At 47.4% G+C, this 22,389-nt stretch overlaps 1 protein-coding gene across 6 annotated transcripts in view; it reads right to left on the minus strand.

Annotated features, from left to right (window-relative positions):
- Positions 1 to 1,160: 1,160 nt before the first annotated feature.
- Positions 1,161 to 22,389, minus strand: part of PIAS3 (protein inhibitor of activated STAT 3) — a 32,578-nt gene continuing 11,349 nt past the window's right edge. For 3 of the 6 annotated variants that reach the window (XM_053369612.1, XM_053369608.1, XM_053369609.1), the window contains 14 exons: positions 19,039 to 19,504; positions 16,484 to 16,568; positions 14,095 to 14,145; positions 13,470 to 13,560; positions 12,142 to 12,276; positions 11,694 to 11,799; positions 10,735 to 10,808; positions 8,296 to 8,456; positions 7,321 to 7,457; positions 6,094 to 6,262; positions 5,094 to 5,224; positions 4,083 to 4,154; positions 3,373 to 3,410; positions 1,161 to 1,836 (listed from right to left, as the gene is read on the minus strand). In XM_053369612.1, coding sequence (XP_053225587.1) covers positions 1,558 to 1,836; positions 3,373 to 3,410; positions 4,083 to 4,154; positions 5,094 to 5,224; positions 6,094 to 6,262; positions 7,321 to 7,457; positions 8,296 to 8,456; positions 10,735 to 10,808; positions 11,694 to 11,799; positions 12,142 to 12,276; positions 13,470 to 13,560; positions 14,095 to 14,145; positions 16,484 to 16,568; positions 19,039 to 19,501 — 1,992 coding nt within the window. In that variant the 5' untranslated portion in view covers positions 19,502 to 19,504 and the 3' untranslated portion in view covers positions 1,161 to 1,557. Of the gene's footprint in view, positions 1,837 to 3,372; positions 3,411 to 4,082; positions 4,155 to 5,093; positions 5,225 to 6,093; positions 6,263 to 7,320; positions 7,458 to 8,295; positions 8,457 to 10,734; positions 10,809 to 11,693; positions 11,800 to 12,141; positions 12,277 to 13,469; positions 13,561 to 14,094; positions 14,146 to 16,483; positions 16,569 to 19,038; positions 19,505 to 20,815; positions 21,245 to 22,389 lie in introns of those variants that run through there. The other 3 variants (XM_053369614.1, XM_053369611.1, XM_053369613.1) reach the window with 2 other exon arrangements.

Genomic DNA, 22,389 nt, shown 5'->3' on the forward strand with positions numbered 1-22,389 from the left:
TATATATATCTATATATATCTCTATATATATCTTTTCGTTCTCTGTACAAGATTGGCAGGAAATATTTTAAGAGGAGTGGGGACGGGAACCCTAGATCTACAGCTTTAGAAAAATACACTGTGGTAACAACAGTCTTGAGGATGGGCAGGTCCGCAGTGGATGTTGGTGATGGAGGAGAGGAGGACAGAGACATAGGGGCGCAAATCACGGGACTTTTAAGGGCATGCTGGTTTCGGAAGCGTCCCCTGGGGCTCCATCATTAGCGTAAGTCCAACCGTCAAGGAAGCACAGCTAAGGAGGTACCTATGACAAAGAGTCAAGACAGTGTTGCCTGCGATGGGTCAGGTTTTGTGGGCGTTGGGGGGGGGTACACAGACCCAGAAGTCACAGCCCATTGCTCTGTAGAGGGCACAAGCTCTCCACCCACCGTGGCTCCCGTCAAGTGTGCATGCAGCCCAGGGGAAGAGGAGAAAACAGTCACGGAAGTCCCCAATGCGGGAAAGTCAGCAAGAAAGTGGAATCGCGGTTCCCCAGTCCTTTTGAGTCCTTGAGCTGCTCCAAAGCTCATCCTGGGCTTCTACTTCATCTTCATTATAAGTAAGTCTCTCGAGTACAATAATCTTGAAAAGTTTGGGCACATGGAGGACCTTTGAGAAATCTGTTTTATTTGTGGCAAAACTCTCTCAGCTGGAACCGGCCACTCCTCACTTTGGAAGTGAGTTTCCTGTTATGCCCTCACTGGATGAGTCTGTTAAAAATCTGCTTGGGTGGGGGGTGGCTTTGGTTTTGGCAAATTAGTACACTGCTTTCAAGTCTCACGTTAGCCCTTCATCAGCCACATACAGTATGTCCTTCCCTGACAAAGACTTCTATCAGACTTCCACTTTTTTGTTTTTTTAATGCCAGTCTGAAGTGGTCCAATATAACCTGCCTGGGATCTCTGGTCATTTGTTGCGGAGCTGGCGATGTGCTGAGTATGAGCTGACCCAAACACTGAATTTATTCATGCTTACGATAAAGTTACCTTGATTTCACTGGCATTCTGCATTCACTGAGGATTCTGCATTCAAATCCTGGACAGAAGAAACCCAGGTTTAATGCTAAAAAAAAAAAAAAAGCGGAATTCTGCAACTCGGATTATATGTTGATGAGTCTTCATTTTGCATAAATAATCCTGCTTCTGTTAAGCCGTGGGGACCTGGAACTCGACCCTCCCATGACTGAAATGAAATCTTTTCCCCCAGTTCTTCAGGGCTTTCTGGACTCCACCAGCTCAAAACTCCCAAGCAGCTCCAAGCCCAAACTAAAAAGCCAGATTCTTTGGGCCCCCCAAACTGTCCCGAGCCAATTCCATCATTTTTCAAACCTTGAGCGGAATTGCAGAATGAAAAAAAGAGCCCTGAAGGAAAACAAGAGAAAGATCTTTGCCCGATTTGTCTCTGTAAGAAACAGGCTTGACGGAATTCTGTCTTTTCCTTGTTTCACTCCAGTGGGGGGGGGGCGATTCCACCTCCTGCCCTCCTGTAGGGAAAGGGTATCTTCCATGCTGCAAGCTTTTAGTCTAGAGAGATGATATCTGGCCGGCACCCCGGCAAGATGGGGCTGCCCCCCACGGCGCCACTGCGCACGTGGCTTTCCCGCAAGGCCGTGGTGGGCGAAGAGACAACACTGTTCATGCGGCTGCTGCTGCTGGTGGGGGAGCCCACGGTGCCATGGGACCCCACCACCACAGGGGCCAGGGGGTTCATAAAATGGGGTGAGGTGCCACGATACTGGAAGAAGTGGCTCAGGGTGTCTTGCTCATCCAGGGAGGTGATCACGGAAGGGCTGTAATGCTGTCAGGGAAGGAGAGAATCAGTTATTTGATGCAAAACCAACAACAACAACAACGAGTTAAAAGGCATTAACCAAGGCTGTGAGCCGGCATGATCCATTATGTCAGAGGAGAGGGGTGGGAAAACTTCAGGGAAAACACTTAAAAACAAAACCCCTAGAACTCCTATGATCTTGTCTGCTGCCAAATAGACATGGACGTCAAATTAAAGGAAGTCTGATGTAAGAGCTTGACCCACGGAAACAAACAAACCCTCAAGTCTGGCACAAAGACAAATAAACCAGAGCTTATTTCTCCAAAGTTTGGTTTCTTGCCTGGTGTCTCTGCAGCCTGGCGAGGGTGTGGAGTAGCCCCAAAACTTCCTAGGTGAAGAAGAGCCCTGGGTTCCTGCACAATCGCAAGCCACAGTTAACAAAGAGCCAAGGTCTGTAAGCATCAACAAAACTGTGGATTGCGGGCAGTGAAACAAAAGTACAATTAATCTGCTAGGCTGGGTTCAGACAATCAAACCAACCAACCACAGTTTCATACGATGGTTTAATAAGCTGTGGCTGGCATTATGAGCAAAGGATATCCCCATGAAAAGGGTAAGAGGAACTGTCAATTTACCAAGTCCGGCCAGACAGGCTCCCTGCTTCCCCCACCCAAATCCAGCAGGCAGCAACAGCTTTAAGAAGTCCCAGGAAAATCAAAACTCCTTTCTCTGAAAGGGGCAGATAAAGGAGATGATTCATGAGTTGCAGAGTCTTGCAGTTCATGAGGATTTCCTCGGGAGTGGGAAGCAGGTGAGGCAACTACCACTAAGACCAATTAACGTGTCTCTCACAAACATTTTTTGCTCGGGGACAGTTTGGAAAGGAGGAGGTGGGCAAAGTCCAGCGGAGAAAGAGAAACTGCCCCCTCCCTACCCCTGCTTCAAAATCCAACTTTGTTCTCATCAGGCTAAGTTCCCTCGAAGTTTCTCAGATTGTTACTGGCAATCTCGGGAGCTGAGCTCACTAGATCAAAGCAGAATATTTTGCAAGACAAGAGTGACTCTTTTGCAAAGGTTTTTATAGGAGCTCATTGCACAACCTGAACTGCTAGCTCAAAACCAGCCTCTCAGCAAAGGCTTCAGCACAACACCTCAGCTCTAAGGTCCCAGAAATATCACCCCAGACAAACGCAATTTGCTTTCGACGGAGCCAAGGGCTGTTAAGGTGTTCTTATTTCTCAGAACAGTTCTAGGAATTCACACGGTGAATGCACCTTGAAAGGAAGGTGCTTGGGGGGGGGGGGCAGCAGCCTGCCACCCACTGTGAAAACAGACAGAGTGAAGCAAGGAGGTAGGAATTTGCAAGAGGCAGGGAAAAGACTGATTTCCCCCAGCCTGTGTTTGCTGGGTTAGCTCAGTGGCAAGAGAAAGGCTAGGTGTGCTCAAGGGTGAAGGGTGGAGAGAAAGCTCACTGGGTGGCTATGTTGCTGAATACATGGAGAAATGAAGACTGGGGAAGGGAGGATGGGCAGATGAAGGAAAAGGGAGGGGGGGGGAACATACCTGATTTTCACTTTGAAGGAAGGAAAACAAATCCAGACCTAGAAAAATGAAAAGGTGAAAAAATAATCTTAATGGTAAAATGAACATATTGGAGAAGAGGAAGGGATTACTAAAAAAAAATATTGTAAAGTTGGGAGGGGTGTAGGAAAAGATATTTTGGTCATGGCAGGAGGGCCGGTCTCCATGGACACCGCAAAGGCCTCAGTGTCCTGGGAAGGCCTGAGGAGCACTCCTGAGATGGGTGACCCACCTGCCTCCATGCCCCCCCCACTGCCTGCAGTGGCAGAGGGGTCCTCCTGTGAGCAACATCCCCGCTGCAAGGAGAAAACGCTGCCCCCTCCCTGCCACACAGCTGAGGAAAAGGGATGTTGCAACACACCCAGCCAAAAAACTGGCATTGTCGTTTCGGCTGCAGCAGTATTGCTTGGCCTGGGGGGCACAGGGCACTGGGATTCACTTGGTATGGAGGCACCTAGTTTGGGGGCAGCCGGGAGAGAGACCAGTGAGGGGGGGAGCTTCCTGGCTTTGTGGCTGGTGTGCAGAGAGGGAGCTGTGCCACACAGCGGCTGGCCCACGACATGCCAACATGCCTGACATTTGAAATGCAAGACCTTCCTCTCTGGGCCAGGTTTGGGTGGGTATTGAGCTGGCAGCTTTAGCAACCACAGTTACATCAGAATTTCCTGTCTGTCTGTCTTCAGAGCCTTCACCTTTTTTTACTTTTCGGACTCTGCCTTCTCGCCTCTCCTCTCTTACACTGCCAAATCCCCAGGCCACAATTCCTTTGGACACAAACATACAAGCATCACGACAGGAATGAGGCTTATCAGTCAGGAGGGGCAGGGAGCATCTGGCGGGATGGGGAGCGGCTCACTTTATACCAGGCGAGAGTGAGACTGTGTATTCTGCCAACTGAGCAAGAATGGCACATTGACACACACCAGATCCTGGGGGCTTTGCACGGCGTATGGCATCTCTGCCAACTCTTAACATTTCTAGTTCTCAAGGTTTTGAAAATGTGCCAGGAAGGATGTGGGATGGGCTTAAGGAGAAAATTAAAAAATGTTTGCAAATAAGCTTACTCTGCTTATATCCACGCAGGTCACAAATATGTTTTCTAGGGTGTATTTTGGCATGGACAATCCCAAGCAAGCCGTACATTCTAACAGAGTTCGTGCCTCTCAATCCCGCTCCATCCCACCACACCCTGAAAGCCAGGAGTAAGGTCGATTTGCCTCCCTGCCTGGTTCTGACCAGCAACCCTCAGCTCTCTTTCTCCGCAGGGCTCTGTGTCCACAGCTGCATCCTTCAGAGGTATACACTGGGATTGTGTAAGAAGCATTAGATTGGCTGTGGTTCTTCACAGCCTCTCTCATTTCTGAGGCTGTCCCTAGGCGCATTTGCATTCCAATAAAGGCCTCTCTCTTCACTTGGAGCCTGCATCCTTTTCTGTGAGGTATACTTCAGACCATTTAAATTTATCCAACATGGGTAGAGGGCACTGGGGAACAGTTTATGGAACCGGGGGGGCGATATCCCAAAAAAGTTTGAGAACCACTGGTCTAAGCCTTCACAGTGCAGAGAGTCCCGTGACAACACTGCTTGGTTCTGGCGTGGTTGTTTTTAAGCAGGAGAATTAAGTTACCCTGCTCCTTCGGGGATACAAAACAGAGCAACAACTAAACGCAAGCTTTGGCTCTGAGTGATGCAGCCCAAATTACCTTGGATGTCCGAGGGGACCTGGTAAGGGTGGTAGTCGGGGATCGGAAGGCTGGAGAGGTAGTCGCTCCCCACAGTGGCCATCGGGGGGCTGTGCAACACCGAGGAGGGCTGGTGGTCAGGGCTTAATACTCTGAAATGAAACAGAAAGACTAGGCTTGGAGAAGGAAAATAAAGGGGGAGCACATGGCGGACAGGTATCAAATCATATGCATAGTGTACTGACAGAAGTCTTTCTCCCTCTCTTGTAATACTAGAACCCAACAGGGTCATCCAATGAAGCTGAATGTGGGAAGACTCAGGACAGACAAAACAAAATCCTTCTTCACGCAGCACATGACCTAAAACTATAGAACTTGCTCCAGCAGGAGGCAGTGAGGGCGACCAACCTGGATAACTTTTAGGGGGGGGGTAGGCGAATCCAATAAAGCTATTGATGGCTACTGGTGACGACGGCTACACTGCCTCCACGGCCGGAGCAGCAATGCTTCCACATACCACTTGCTAGAAAACACAGGAGGGAACATGGCTCTTGTGTTTGGGTCCTGCTTGCGGCTTTCCCACTGACCTCTGTTTGGTCCCTGTGAGAAAAGGATGCTGGGCAAGATGACCCCCCCCCCTTTGACCTGATCCAGCAGGGCTCTCCCCATTGTTCTCTGCTCTTCCCCATTCTGATTAACCCGCTTAATCTGGACCTGGAGCATTCCGCACAAGAGAGTGGGTTCGATGAAACTATTGATGGCTACTAGTCATAATGGCTACAGTAAGGATTCTGAATCCCAGTTGCTGGAGGACAGCACAGTCATGGTCTAGCATGCTCACGTCCTGCTAGCCAATTTCCAATGGGCACCTGGCTGACCACTGTGAGAACAGGATGCTGGATAAGACGGATCCCCCCTTGGGCCTAATCCACCAGCCAGGCTCTTCTCAGGCTCCTACACCCCCTTCTTTGCTCGCAAGAAGGTTTAACCCAACACAGAGGAAACACAAAACGAGCCCCACCCCTTGGGTCCCGCTGCAGACGGGATGGCCGCAGTGGTGAGCGGGAAGGGCTTCTTGGCGGGGGGCTCCTCCTCGTCCGAAGAGCTGTCCAGCGTGAGGTCGATGACCTCCACTTTCTTCTTGCCTTCGGCCAGCTGCTTCCCGTCAGAGCCCACTGTGTACAGCGAGGCTGCGAAGAGGAGGAGAAAAGAGGTTAGGGTAGGCAAAGACAGACAGCCCTGCTGTAAAATAGCAGCAGGGCTCTGATCTTGAAACTCGTCAGCACTCAGGTTAGCACAGACAGCAGGGAGTTCCCTGTCCCCCCATCAGGAAGGTGTGCAGTTGGGCTCCCTGATCCTTTCATCCCTGATCACTAGCTGTGTCAACCAGGAGTGATGGAAGTTGGGAGTCGAGTAACATCAAAGGATGTAAGCTAGGCTGACTTAAGAAGGAGGAGCAGGAGGAGCTGCAGGGGTCCCAGGACTATGGCACTTCGGTTCCCAGGGTCTTGTATCTTGCCCCTGTCATACAGACACGTAGGCAAGACTTGAAGAGCTTCTTCCTCTTCAAGGCTGCTTTTAACTGAGATCATGATTAGCTTGGATGTCTGAAGAGGAGGAGAGGGGCTGTGGCTCTGCCCTGCCCTCTCCTCAACTGCTTATGCCTGACTTGGCCATGCCCTTGCACTGTGACTATCAAACCTCTTGCCTGCTTAAATGCAGGAGGGGTGTGAGTGTAAAATCCCCAAATTTTGCACAACTACAACATCACATGCTGCACAAAGGTGACATCAGTTGCTCGACAAAAAGTGGCAAAAGTGTGTCAACGCAGGAATTTATAGCCCTTGGGCTGGTCAAGAACTGTGTGTTTTGCTTGCTAACTTGGCTATTGTATCTTTATCTCTTGCCTTACTCTTGTCTGTCTGTCGTGAAGATCTGTCCCAAAATGCCACTCTAAAGTATTTTGGCTCTTCATCAATCTGCCCTTAGCCATGACACTGCTAGGCCCAGACCAAAGGGCACCATTCGAGGGCCCAATGAAGGCCAGAAGAACTCAAAGATGTCTCATCCTCTTCTAAAGCCACCAAGTTGGCGGCCGTCATTGCTGCCTCATGTGGGAGGGAGTTCCACAGTTTAACTCAGTGTTGCATGAAGAAGGGGACTTTGAATCTTCCACCAATCAGTTTCAATCACACAACGGCCAACTAACATGCACAGGGAGGTGCCAGGCCTCCTCACTACCTCTTACCTTCCAGCCCATTGTAAGCAGATGGCTGGCAAACCTCCTGGTTCTCTTTCTTGGGCTTCATGGGGCACCAGGAGCCATCCTCCATGAATTGGATCTCATCGCAGTCTGTGACAGAGTTGAGGATTTCCATGAACAACCTGGGGGGAAGGAGGGGAAACAGAGGAAAACATAGGGGTGATTCAACATCTGGACAGTGGCTGAAGTGCTATAGCCCTAAACACCTGGAGGGCACCACTTTGATCCACAGTCGGCCATCATCTTACATAGTCCCTACACCCTTCTTCTTGTCTTCGTGAACAAGGAGGAGGAGAGGAAGCATCCTCATTCCTTTAGAATAGGGGTAGCCAATGTGGTCCCCTCCAAAGGCTTTTGGACTACAACTCCCATCATCCCTGACAACTGCAATGCTGGCTGGGGCTGATGGGAGCTGCAGTTCAAAAACATCTGGAGGGTTCCAAGTTGGCTGCTTTGGAACTCGCCACAGTTCAAGGTAACATTTAAACTCAAGAAACCGTGACTTGTTTTAATGAACGTCAGAGAGAACCAACCACAGGTCCGAGTTTGTACGTGGCATAGCACTGTGGTTTGTCCTTAGCAAAAGCAGGAGTTCGCATGGAGGAAAAGTGGAGGAGAGCTATGCCAAGCCAGAGGGCCATCATGGTTTGTTCGCCAACAGTCCGACACAGGCCACACAAAAGATGGAGAAAACTAAGTATGGCTGCAATTCTTGAAGAGCAAAGATGGAGGGCAGAATGTGGCTTCTGGAGAATCTCATCTTGTACGGAATCATTTACTAATTTACAGAGGTTGTGGAACCATTAATTTCTAGGTAATAAAACAGTACATCTATGCAGCCCTGAAGATAGACAACACCACCATCCCTCCAGAATTTAGTAAGTCTGATGGCAAAAGCTGTGGGCAGGAGGGGTCATGCGGGGAGAGGGAGCCTGACCTCTGAGCCTCCCCCAGCATTACCCGTCAATGATCAAGGCCTCATAGGGGGCCTTCTTGTCACAGACAGGGCAGGTCCAGGTGGGCTTCTTCTCATTCATCTGAAGGTAAAGGGCTGCGTCGAAGCACTGCAGGTGGGTGCAGGTGAAAGCTCGGCAGGGGACGATGAGCCTCATCTTGCCCAGCTGGAAGGAAGAGGGAGTTTATTTATCATCATCTATTTACTGCGTTTATATCCCACCACTCTTGAGTTAAGAAATCCTTGCTGGTTTACTTCAAATTATCCAGAGATCTACCAGACGATCTCAATCCACCTTCCGCCCACCCTGGTCCAGATCACAGACTGGGAGCCCTTTGCAGATAACACTGGCATTGGTGAAATTTCACTGACAGAAGCTTCACATAGAAACTCTCTATGCTCACATACCATACCATTGAGCTTTCATGGGGGCTGCAAGCTTTAGTGTAATTAAAGCTTCTGGCGGCTGCCAGATTAGTAATTGCCTGTTATTGGAAACGTCCTGAAGTTTTACTGTTTTGAGTCTGGAACGTTGCTTTGTTGGAACGCCTGACCAGACACAGATGGGAGAGGCTGAATCTGACAACTTTGATGCAGAATGGTTTCCCTTCTTTGAATGGCCCTCCGGTTTCTCATTCTTTGTTATGAGGGGTATTCAAATACCATCTGATACTCAGTGAAGCAATATTGTACACTGGTTTGCTGTTATTAATTTTATTCCGCAGCTCTGTATTACTTTTTCCTCTGTCTACCTATTTTGTGTGTGTGTCTACATATTCTTGTATAAGCATAGTTAAAAGAAGAAGAGGAGAACTTTAGTATAACTATATCAACCCAAATGTAATCACAGATGAAGAGGGACTCTTATTCAGGGCCTTGACATCAGATGCTCCTGTTCAGCGAAGCACAGAGCGGCTTGGAAGCTTCGTTTTCTGCAGCGCCCTGGAAGCAGGCTCTGCTGCAGTGCTTGGGAGTCCCCAACTGGGGCCTCACACTGAATACAATGAGCAAAAGTGCTGGAGTGGGATTTTCCTTGTGCTCAGGGAAGGGCTGCTGATCCAGTGGAGCCACTCACTAACGGAAGAGGGGGGAATTGAGTCGATTCTCCCTGCAGTTCCCAGGCTTATTTTCCACCCTATTCTCTCAATGCTCTGAAGTCGGCTTGAGAGAGAGAGTTGCAAGGGGAGAGGGAAAGCCCTCTGGGTCTCTATGCTCAGGGTAGAATTTGTGACCAGCACAAGGACCTAAGAAGAGCCCTGGCGGATCATGCCAATGGCCCATCTTAGCCCAGCATCGTGATCTCAGTGGCCAATCAGATGTCCCAGTGGGAAACCAGCAGGCAGGACCCCAGCACAAGAGCAACTCTCTCCTTCTGTGGTTTCCAGCAAGTGGTATTCAGAAGCATTGCTGCCTCCAACTGTGGAGGCAGAGCAGAGCCGTAATAGCTAGAAACTATCGATAACTCTCTCCTCCTCCATGAATTAGTCCAATTTCTTTTTAAGCTATCTAGGGTGCTGGCCGTGACTGCCTCCTGAGGGAGCGAGTTCCACAGTTTATCCAGGCACTGCGTGAAGGACTTTATTTGCCCTGAATCGTCCAACATTCAGCTTCTCTGCATGTCCCTGAGCTCTAGTGTTAGCAGAGAGGGAGAAAACCTTTTCTTTATCCACCTCCTCCATACTTGCCTTTTCTCCAAGCTAAAAAAATCCAAATGCTGCAGCCTTTCTCCATAAGGGGATTTGCTTCACACACCCCCTTGATTATTTTGCTGGCCCTTTCCTGAACCTTTTCCAACCCTACAATATCCATTTTTGTACACGATATTCCGAGCACAGTTGCAGTACAGACTGGCATGACAGCATTATATCAGCAGTTTTATCTTCAGCTCCTTTCCCAACGATCCCTAGAATGGTAGTTGCCTTTTCCATGGCCGCTGGGTTGATATCTTCATCAAGTTACCTACCACAACCCCAAGGACTGTCTCTTCCTGGCCAGATTTGAGAGTATATGGAAAGTTAAGGGGGGAGGGTTTTGCCCCCAAATGCATCTGAGATTAATTATCTTTGGTTAAGATTACAGCTGCCTTCACTAACCCCGTGTCCTCCAAATTTTCGGGATTACAGTTCCCAACACAGCAAAGGCTGCTGTAATCCAAGACATGTGGAGGGCACCAGCTTGGTGAAGGCTGGCTTGCAGCATTATACAAAATCAAAGTGGAAACAGCAATGGGAGAAAGGCGATTTTTGTGCATAACGAGCAAATCATCAGTTGCAGGTTCCAAATACATATTTATGAGCTTGGGCTGGAACGAGCTCCTCATCTGTTTTTGGACAGATTTGGTTTAATTCTCAAGGCAGATTTATAGTGTTTTGGTGGTTCTTCATGTATTTACATATATACGGCTTCATGTGAAATAAAGAGATAAAAGGAGAAACCCGACATACCGGACACATGAGAGAAACTCGTAAGCTTGTTGTCGCTATCTCGCTGTCGGGATCGGCTGTCAGTTTTTCTTTGACTGTGAGGTGTGGGGAGAGAAAGCAAAAAGCTCACTCAGTATTAGGAACACACAATGATGCACACTGTGTGGGAACAGCCATGGCTCTGGGGTGAAGCATCAGCTGCCATGCAGAAGGGAAATGGTTCATCTCCATGGGCAGCTGGGGAAGACCCCTGCCTGAAACTTGGGAAAGGTGATGCTTGTCAGGGTAGATCTGAGCTAGATGGACCAAGGGTCCAACTCTGTACAAGGCAGCTTCCAACTCCCCCCTAAACACCTGGTGTGCGAGGGCGGGACTCTGCAATCTTTTTTTTCCACTGGGACTTTTAAAAAATATGATCTGGAGTAAAGCTCTGCTCTACATTTAGCCTGGATGAACAATTTGATGCAGGCTGGAGGGCAAACAGATCATAGAACTGTAAATTTGAAGGGACCCCAAAGGTCATCTCGTCCAAGCCCCTGCAATGCAGGAATCTTGCCCACAGCTGTCCCTGGGTGGGCTTGAACCACCAACCTTCTGGTTAACAGTCAGACATATTGACCCATTCAACCATCCAGTTCTGGGAGTAGTATTCAATTCTTTGCACTAGTGGGCAGCACTTCTGCTCATGAGAGATGAAGCACATGACTTTCACCAGTCCCCAATACACAGCACAAGGGCTGCAGTGAGCCAAGATGATAGTAAAAAAGTGCTTTGCCTTGTGTGACTAAGAGAGCTTTTCACTAGTGCTAACCTACCACCTGGAGGTAATTGCAAGAAAAAAGCACACACATCTCTGACGCAGAATCACAAAGTCGGAAGGGACCCCGAGGCTCACATACTCCAACTCCCTGCAATGCAGGAACCACAACTAAAGCGTCCTTGGCAGATGCAGACAAGATTTCAAAGGACAGAGAACTTACTCAGGGCTCGTGAGTGGTCTGGGTTTCGGATGCCCTTGGCTCTCAGTTTCTGTAGCAGTGTCACTGATGTCAACTGTTTCACCAAATAAACCGATAGGGAGTAATTCTAGGCAGAAGGAAACCAATTATTATTCACTGTTGTACAGAGGAATTAATGTATTCACTGATCTACGTAACAGGCTAAACCCTGGCTCTCGTCCATTGGCTGCAGGTCTCCCTGCCCTTCTTCAACCATTGGTTGAGCTTTGCTGATGTCATGGAATGTTCACAAATGTTTAGTTGCCAAACTGGAGAGGCTGCTCACAGGATGGTTCAGTTTATTTATTGCCAATCACCTAATTGGGACAGGCGCTTTCATACACACAGTTTCAAGGATGGACAGGAAAGTGGAATAATTCTGTTCACACATGAAAAAAAGAGCAACATTAACCACAAAGCTTCTCCTTACCCTGCCAAACTCAGAAGACCAGTTCACGACGATCGTATTGGGGACGGTGGCCGAAAGCCGCACCAAAGGGGTGATGTTGATGGGTCGACTGGGCCGCTTGGGCTCTGCCCCATTTTTGGTGGGGGGAAGATAACCCTGCAGAGGCAGAAGAGGACATCTGAGGTCAGGCCCCTTGACCCTTTGCCGAGGCTGGACATACAGGGAACCAAGAATAAGGATGGCAGGTGGGCCATCAAGGGGCTGCCATGAAGCCAAGAATATACAATGGTGGATAGGAGGCAGTTCACCTTTCCATTTCATTATGGTGTCATTTGCTAGAAAGGGCAGTCGTGCCCCCAGCTCCCCTAGGGGCAGAGGAAAAGCTCACTTACTGCCTCCCCCCAGTCTAACTGTAGGCATCTCCTGGAAGGAACATGAACATAGGCAGGCACTAGTGTGCATTCCAGAACACCACCACCACCAATAATAATAATAATAATAATAATAATAATAATAATAATAGTTTATTACCTGCCCTTTACCTTAAGGTTCCAGGGCAGGTTACAACATTAATATACTGTCAGGATTAGGGTCCTGACGCCCCCATAACTTTTCTGGTATGCATGCCTGGTCTCTCAGACCCCAGGGCATGTACAGAGTTCAGCAGAGTGTTGGCAGCAAATGAATCACACGAACAGCTCACTCCATCGGCAAATATGCTTTCCTGAAGCATTTTGATAAGCATTGCGGTTGCAAGTCCTCAGTCAGATTCCTTACTGGGTGCATAGCTCAAAAAACAGTTACAAAGAGACGCCGGCAAACTGCATAGCTTGAAAACAACAGAAAGACTGACTGACTCTCACACTTGCGTGCAACTATATAAGGAGGGCTCAGACAGCCTGGAACCTTCCGGTCAGCAATGAATGCTAATGAGAAAGGTCTGCTGAGTCACATGTGCAATATTTAAAGCCGTTTAAAACAATCACAAAACTAAGGGAGATGTAATGGGGAAAGTGCTTCTTTCAGACACTATATAAACTATATACCAACTATATGGGGTTTGACAATGGGTAAGCATAGATGGACTCTCCACACCTTTTACTTCTGCAAAAAAGACTGCTGTTAATTCAATGGGGAAATGACTGGTGATGGAGACTGTTGCCTGGTGTATATTGTGTGCCATGTACTGTTGCAAGGTTGTTTTATTGTACTATAACATTAAAACATTTATTTGAAAAGTACAACTTGGGAGATCAGGATGTTCTGCATGCAAAGGGTGCACTTTTGCCACTGAGCTGTGGACCCTTCTGACGGAACCGAGGCACTGGTGGGAGGAGGGGCTTACTCACCGGAAGAGGGCAGAGCTTCCCATTGATCTTGACAAACAAATTGGGTGGGAAATAGTCCTCTTGCGGGCAACTGGTTTCACACAAACAAAACCTGCAGAGAGGCAAAGAGACCAGAAGGGTGAGGGGAAGACTACCCCAAGGACAAAATGGTAACTAGAGAGGGAGAGTTTCCCAGAGTCAAATTCCTTATTAAGAGAGATGGATAAATGAGAACACAGAATAACAGAATTATAGAGTTGGGACCCTGAGGGTCATCTAGTCCAACCCCCCTGGAATGCAGGAACCACAGCTAAACCACTATGCAGGCAGGGCCTCCTAAGTTGCTCTGAGCTCTTATAGGGCAGGCCTCAGGGATTTTGCTCATTTGTAACTACACAAATGGGGAGGAGGACAGGTTCAAGGGCAGGCCCACCTACAGCACTTCACAATAATACAACCTAGAAGTCTCCAGAGCATGGAATACATTGGCCAAGTCATAGCCAACCAGCCTTGGCTAAGGTTGAGCCAGGACTGCTTTATACAAAGGAAAAAGCACCCCAGGAGCCAATCCCTAAACAGTGTGAGATTTGTAGAAATGTATTTTTCCGATTTGTAAAAGCCCAAGAAAACATCAGGCTCTGCTTACCTCAGCTGTACCTGGACGGTGTAGTCACATTTGGCAGCAGGTAAGATATCGCTGGAAAAAGGAGGGGTGGAGGAGAAATTCTTAAATTTCCCAGAACAGTCAAACTACTTGGAAATACTGTCATTATAATACAATACGTAACAGGCTGAAACCTACTTTTCAGGTTAGATTTTTGTTTTGTTTTTAAAGAACACATACACAACAAAAACCAGCCCTCCACCCCCCCCCCACTGGCGGAACTTCTGTGACATCACAGAGGGCTTGTGGGCTTTCTAACAGCAGAGGGGAAACAGCCTACCACAGATTGTTGCTGTGAGGGAAATGGGAGAATTGTTGACCTGCATGGGGACAGGGAAGAACCTTCTCTTTGGCTTGTGTCTTGGAACATCAGAGTCAGCCTATAGTTAGAAAATTAAAATTACAATAAACAGGGAGCAGAGGGCCAGCACTTCACGCTGCAGCAGCAGCCGCCTGGAAGGGGTTCTCTGGTTTAAGAGCACAATTAAGAGCCTGCTGGATTAAGCCAATGGCCCCTCTAGCCCAGCATCCTGTTCTCACAGTAGCCAACCAGGTGCCCGTGGGAAACCTGCAAACAGGATTCGAGCACAGGACCACTCCTCTCCTGTGGTTTGCAGCAACTGGTATTCCAAAACACTGCTGCCTCCCGCGCAGGGAGGAATTTGTCTGAGCCTCTAGGCTGGTGGCCATCCCTGCCTCCAGTGGGAGGGAGTTCCATAGTTTAACTGTGTGCTGCTTGACTTTCTTTCACCTGCCCCCGAATCTTCCAACCTTCAATTTCTACAGCAAGCAAGATGGTTCACAGCCCAGGCCTAGAACTGTGTCATTGTCTGGAGTTACAGCACGGAGCCAGTGGGAGATGTTTGGCTATGCTGCTGTACTTGCCCCTGACTGCTGCCAGTCTCTGCAGCAAGCAGCCCTCGTTCCTGCCCAAACAACAACCAAACTCCTGCTAACAAATGTGGTACCTAAGGCTTCGTTCAAACTGACCAGTCAAATTATAGGTGGTCAATTAGTAGCATTTGACCAGCGTGCTAAGCCTGGTGGCCAAACTTCTAGTTTATTTTTAAAGTAACTCTTTATATATGAAGTCCGCAGTAGGGAAGAATAAAAACCTTCTGGAACGCCCATTTTGGTTGCATATATGTTTATGCGCAGCTGCCTCTGTTGGTGATACCCATGGCGGGGGGAGGGGGTTGAAGTTTGGGAGAGGGAAGTAGATTATATTAAGAAGCCACTTAAAGAGGATAAAAACTGATATGAGGGAACTTTAAAATGAAATTATATTACAGTTATAAACACCAAGGACGGGTGAGCAGGAAGTCATTAGTATTGCAGAACAGGATTATAATTATTGAGTGTTAAAATGTAATTTTGAATCTTGAAATCAGATAAAATATTGATATTGGGGGTGGGGGGGAATGAGAGGTCATCTTTAACTATCCTCTGAACAAAGGAGCCAGCCTGGTTGCCTTGTTCTACTGTAGACTACCTACTTAGGCTAGAACTAAAAAGTTACTCCCTAAATTGTGTATTTCCGACAATAAACATAGCTTCATTACTTTCTTACCTACAAACATCTCTCTCTCTCTGTATGTGTGAAAGCAACAGGAAAAGCCTGCTCTCTAAGCAAGATTCACTGGTTTAAACACAACTCATCCTGCATACTATCCCATTAGTTTGTGTGGGTGAATGCGTACATGTGAAAATTGATTTGAGGTGTGGACGTGTTAGTCAATGTGGAATTTGTGTGGGTTTTGAGTGAATAGAATTGTAAAGTTAAAGTCCTGCATTATGGTTTTTTCTTCATGTTTTATATACTGTATTTCATTTTGGTTTTTTCCCTTTGTAAACCACTTTGTAGGCGTTTCTGGTGAAAAGGAGGATGCAATACTTGAAATAAACATCCTGGTTGTAGTATTGCTCTTATGTTGCTGGCTCAGTTCAGACAACACACCACAGTTTGTATCAATCATAGTTTAGAACAAACAAGCCAAACTAGGGTTTACCAGATGCTTATTTGATTTCATTTTCTGTCTGGCTGAGCACTCCTGTTTCGAGGCAAAGAACCGGTTGTCACTTTGGTTTGCCAATTCAGACACTGCACCAAATAACGATACTTAGTCCTAATGCGTAACTAAAATTTCCTGATGCTTAGTGCAAACCACGGTTTGCAGGCACACTTCAAACCAGCTTCTGGTTCCAGTTTCTTAGGCAATCACAAACTGTGGTTGTTAACCTCAGACGTTACACCAGTTAAGCACCCTTGACTGTGGTTTCATACGATGTCTGCACTCAGCCATTGCATTTTATGTGTGTGTGTGTGCTGAAAGAGCTACTAATCCTAAACAGAAAATAAAATGGCCCTTACCGAGAGGCAAGGATCTGCTGCACCTGCTGAGGAGTCAAGGCAAAGGTGAAGTGAGCCTCCTCAAACCTCTGGCTGTTCACAGATGCTGCAAAGAGAAAAGGCCAGAGGCTAAGCAGTGATCAGACAAGACCGCAATCGGAAGCCCACAGGGGAGGCCCAACCAAGCGTTCTGCTATGCACAAAGGAATCCTGAAACAGAGGGAAGAGGATGGGGTGGGGGGAGCTCAGCAGGCTCCCTGGACCACCTATTTGCCCTCTCCATCATAGGTGGAATGGAAATGGGCTCCACATGCTTATCCCTGGCTCCTTAATGTCTAGCACAGGGGTGGGGAAAGTACAGCTCTCCGGATATCCTTGGACTCCAACGTCCATCACTCAGCCCTAGCAGTCAGCATGGCCAATGGTCAGGGATTATTAATACCATTATTACACTTAATTTATTAATTGCCTTCTAAACTGCCATCTCAACTAGGTTTACACATAAGGTAATTAAAATCAGTTCAAAACACAAGCACAGCTAACACATTGCAGCAACAGTATTGCATGGAGGTAGAGAGGAAACTGGTGAAGAATCACCAGTGTGCATTACCAGTTGGGAGGGAAGGAATGATTCACTGGCGGACCATGTGCTCTGCATGCGGAAGGACCCAATCCATGGCATCAGAAGTTAAAAAACAGATCAATGTGCAGCATGTGACAGTGAAGACCCTCCCACCCAAATCCAAAGCTGCTGACTGATCTGGCTGAAGGCAGCTTCCTATGCACCTCATTATATAGATATTTTGGACTACAACTCCCATCAGCCCCAGCAACTATGACCAGTCCCAAACATCTGGAGGGCCCTACGTTGGGGAGGTTTGGCCTGCACAATTCAGGTTCCTGCGCACAACTTGCAAAGCAAAAGAAACCATCACACAAAATAATCAGGGAAGGCAGAAGGCATTGTGCAACTTGCACAATTGACACAGATAATGGAATTTTATTTTCTTTCAGTGCAGAATGCATAGTGCCTGGTGTATATGAGACTAGAATCTCTGTGTCTTCGTACTCTCTCTCCTACCATTACAGGGTGAGACGCAGGCAGCTCTGCCCCTCAGCAGAAAAATATGAAAAATGCTAGCCCTGGGATAGAGAAATTCTCGGGCCCTGCAGGTGAAGCCAAGGCAAGAACTATCAGTTAAACATTCCTGCAGCACTTCATGGTCTCAGGAATGAGAACAAGGGCCCTTTACCCTCTGGTTATACTGCACAACACATGCCACTCCATATTATTATTATTATTATTATTATTATTATTATTATTATTATTATGCTAGCATTAGCTCACCAACACTCTTGCCATGACAAATCTGTCAATTTTTCACGTGCCATAAGACACATATAATTACTTTTGGCCCTGACAATCAAACCAAAACTTGCAAGGATTTGTCAGTGGTCTCCCTATACCATCTCTTTCCATATCCTTGGAGACACACACAGCACTAATGCTTTGTTAAAATCTCAAAAGAGTGTTTATTTTTTGGAATCTTGGGGCTCAACAAAAATTGTCTCACAGAGAAGCTTCTTAATCTGTCCCCTAGTTTCAGTGGCTTATTTTCCACAGCACAATGAACCATGGCTTGCCCTAACCATCATTTAGCAACCTACCCACAACAGACAAAAGGCAATCCTGGGTGAAGAGCTGCTTGCCTCTTTCCATTTTCTTCTTCTGTTGATTATTGGACTGATTAAATAATTTAACCAGAACACAAACTCTGCCGCACAAACTGTACCCACTCCATCCTGTAACATATGGTTTTATTAAAGCCTTCCTTAGACTGACATCGACTTTTGGACTTTCTCTGCTTATACGAACCTTACAAATATTATTTAGATCTGAACTATGCTTTCAGGATGGGGGGGGAGGGGAGGATGTTTTGTTTGTCATTTTTATCTTTTCAATATGTAACTCAAATTAGCCACTCTATTTTTCATTTTCTATCCCTTCAGCATTCAACTTTGTAAGTTCACCTCAATGTCTATGGCATAGAAGACCTCACAGGGTCGAGCAACAGCATAACTAAGGTTTAGGAGCATAGGGAGCTACCTTATTCTGAGCCAGGCCACTAGTCCATCTAGCTCAGTACTGCTTACACTGACTGGCAGCAGCAGTGGCTCTCCAGGGTTTCCACACAGGGGACATGGCCAGCCCTACCTGAAGATACCAGCAGGGATTGAACCCGAGACCTTTTGCAGGCAAAGCAGCCTCTCTATCGCCAAGCCTTGACCCTTCCCTTCCATTTGTCATCACGCCAAGCCAGAGCTAACCACAAACCCAGGTTTGCAAACCTACTTCAAGCCAAGGCTTGCTGGCCAATTGCAAATCATGATTTGTCAATTCAGACATAATGGTTTCCTCTTGTGGCATCTTATTTCCCCTGGCTGGCGCCAATGTTTTGGCAGACAGAGTTTGCAAGCTTCTGGGTTCCACAGCACTCTTCTTCCCTAGCTATCTCAAGTTCTAGAGTCAGTAGGGAGGAAAGGGCAAAAAGGAAGAAACAGCTTGGAGGACTTACCCAACGTGGTGGGCTTGATGAGCTCGTCGTATACATCGTAGAAGGGCAATCGCCGCATTTTCACGTCCGGGTGAACCGGGTGGATGGGGGGAGACAGGTGTGGGACATCCGCCTCATGCTTGGGTCCCAACATAGGCACCGGGGGCAACATGCCAACCGGCACCCCAGAGGTCACTGACCCGTTGTCGTAGGGCAAGTGGCACATGGCGCCCTGGGTCAGCGTTGTGGTGGAGGGCAGCTGTCCCGCCTGGAGGTGCAGCATGGATAAGTCCGAGGGGGTGAGGATCTTCCGAGGGAACCGTCGCCGGTACAGCTCCTTGATTTTCATCTGAACGGCCGGGCTGCAGCCAGACTTCAGCAGCTGCAGGGCCTTGGTGAGCAACTCATGCTTCCTCCCGCTCTTGTTTCTGCCCGCGAAACCCAGAAGCACCTGCAGCTCCGACACTCTAAAGCTCATAACCATGTGCTGGAAGGGGGTAGAGAGAGGAACAGAATATTTAGAGAAGCATATAGATTTTGAGATGGCACTCCCTGAACCCCAAATTTTACTGCTAGCAATTTCTGGCATTAAAACATCTGATATTGTACACATCTGGTACTGGTGACTGGGAGTGGCCGCCGGGACCACATATCACCGGTCCTGAGAGATCTGCATTGGCTCCCAGTACGTTTCCGAGCACAATTCGAAGTGTTGGTGCTGACCTTTAAAGCCCTAAACGGCCTCGGTCCTGTATACCTGAAGGAGCGTCTCCACCCCCATCGTTCAGCCCGGACCCTGAGATCCAGTGCCGAGGGCCTTCTGGTTCCCTCATTGCGAGAAGTGAGGTTACAGGGAACCAGACAGAGGGCCTTCTCAGTAGTGGCGCCCACCCTGTGGAACACCCTCCCTTCTGATGTGAAGGAAATAAGCAGCTATCCTATCTTTAAAAGACATCTGAAGGCAGCCCTGTTTAGGAAAGTTTTTGATATTTAATGCTGTATTGTTTTTAACACTTGATTGGGAGCCGCCCAGAGTGGCTGGGGAGACTCAGCCAGATGGGCAGGGTATGTATGTATGTATGTATAAATAAATAAATAAATATTATTATTATTATTATTATTATTATTATTATTATTATTATTATTATTATCATCACTCAGAATGAAGCACCTATCCCCAGCTCCTGATTCCATCTACACAAGAACCAAACTGACTCTGCAGGATTTCCAGTTGTGAGGGTGGAAGACAGGTGGGTGGGGGGTACTCCTAGACAAAAGGAAGGTAAAGGGGTGTTGCTTAGGGCGCAGAGTTTGGGCTAAAGAAGCAAAAGCCTGGGGAGGAGGAAGAAAAATTCAGGTTCGCCTCACCCCATATAATCAAGAAAGAAATGGGAGGGGAATTGATTTTTTTTTTCCTAATGGAGAAATTGGTGGAAGAAAACCATTTAAGAAGAGTTTTCTAGAACATAAGGAGGGCCTGCTGGATCAGGCCAAGGGGGACCTATCTAATCCAGCATCCTGTCTTCACAGTGGCAAACCAGATGCCCCAATGGGAAACCTGCAAGCAGGATTCAAAAACAAAAGAGCGCGCTCCCCTCCTTGCAGCAACACGTATTCAGAAGCATTCTTGCCTCCAACCATGGAGGCAGAGCATAGCCATCATGCCTAGCACCCATCGATAGCCCTCTCGTCCATGAAATTGTTAATGAAATTAATAATAATGAATCTGTCCAATCCTTCTCTTTCAGATCTGCAAGTAAAATACTTTTTAAAGCAGAGTTTTAAAAATACTACTTACACAACTAATTCATAGTCCTGGACACCTCCCAGTCAAATACAAGATTCAAAAGCAGTAATTATCAGCAACTGCAGTGCTGATGTACTTGATTGGATGGCCAAGCAAGCAACAATTCTAGGACGTGGTGCTGGAAAAACACTTTCAGATGTTGCCAAATGCAGACCATCTTCAGGTGCTTCATAAATGTGTGCAGCCTAAAAGGTAGGGCGTTTCAACCTTCTGGACCTGGGCCCTTAGCTCATGAAGTCACCCGCAGGAGCCCAAAACATTCTTTCTCTCTCTCATTTTCCCAAATGGCAAAAAGCTCTTATCACTAGCTCCTAGATACATTCACGGTTGCCATTTCAATAAAACTAAGACATGTATACTATTAAAAATTGCATAGCTTTATCTTAAAAATAAAAAAGTCAAGCAGTGTGTAAATTGTGTGAAATAAATAAATAAATACACACACAATACAACTGTGAGCACTAAGATATACATTAAATACACACACACACTTCATATTCTCAAATCAGCAAAATAAGTTTAGGATTAATGAGAAAGCACTGCATGCAATACAACATTTTCCTAAAATCCACCCCCCTAAACGCTTCCCCCAGGTTTTCCCCATGGCTACAAAATGTTTTGGAATGTGATACCTTTAGCCTATTTACCCCCCTGCTGCCTGCTTCCTATCATGCTACGTTATAGGCTAAACCAGGGGTCAGCAAACTTTTTCAGCAGAGGTCCCTCAGACCTTGTGGGGGGCCGGACTATATTTTGAAAAAAATATATGAACGAATTCCTATGCCCCACAAATAACCCAGAGATGCATTTTAAATAAAAGCACACATTCTACTCATGTAAAAACACGCTGATTCCCGGACCGTCCAAGAGCCGGATTTAGAAGGCGATTGGCCGGATCCGGCCCCCGGGCCTTAGTTTGCCTACCCATGGGCTAAACCATCCCAAAGAATTGAGGGGGAGCAGGACATAACCTACATTCAAGAGGCATTAGGTCATACTTGGAAACTTAGGAGTGGGGGGCAGGTCAGCCATTAATGTCTCCCAAGATCTGGATCATGCCAAGGTGGTCACCTGAGCTCAGTGGCAGAACACCTGCTTTGGGAAGAGAAGACCCAGGTCTAATGCCTCTCAAATGCAACTCAAAGGATCCGGTAGCCCATTAACTCAGTAGAAAGTACCCGCTTTGCATGCAGAAAAGGGATACCAAAATTATCAAGAAGATGGAGTGACTCCCCTATGAGGAAAGGGACTTTACTTCCTCTCTACAGAAGCAAACACCTTTCCTCTCATTTCAAGATGGTAAAATGTGGGCTAGGGCAATACCACGGTTAGGCAACTCAACACCTGGTTGAGTGCTCATTATTGGCTCTATGTCAGGCTTCTCCAACCTGCTGTTCTTCAGATGTTTTGGACCACAACTCCCATCAGCCCCAGTCAGCACTACAGCTGGGTGGAAAGCAGGAAGTGGAAGGGGGCTAACAGGTGTGCAAGCAAGGGGTAAGGGGAATGGAAGCTTGCAGCATGTCCCCAATAGCTGGTTTGAAAGATCACTTGAATTTAGACAC

Source organism: Podarcis raffonei, chromosome 16, assembly GCF_027172205.1.
Source record: "Podarcis raffonei isolate rPodRaf1 chromosome 16, rPodRaf1.pri, whole genome shotgun sequence".
Taxonomy (NCBI): domain Eukaryota; kingdom Metazoa; phylum Chordata; class Lepidosauria; order Squamata; family Lacertidae; genus Podarcis; species Podarcis raffonei.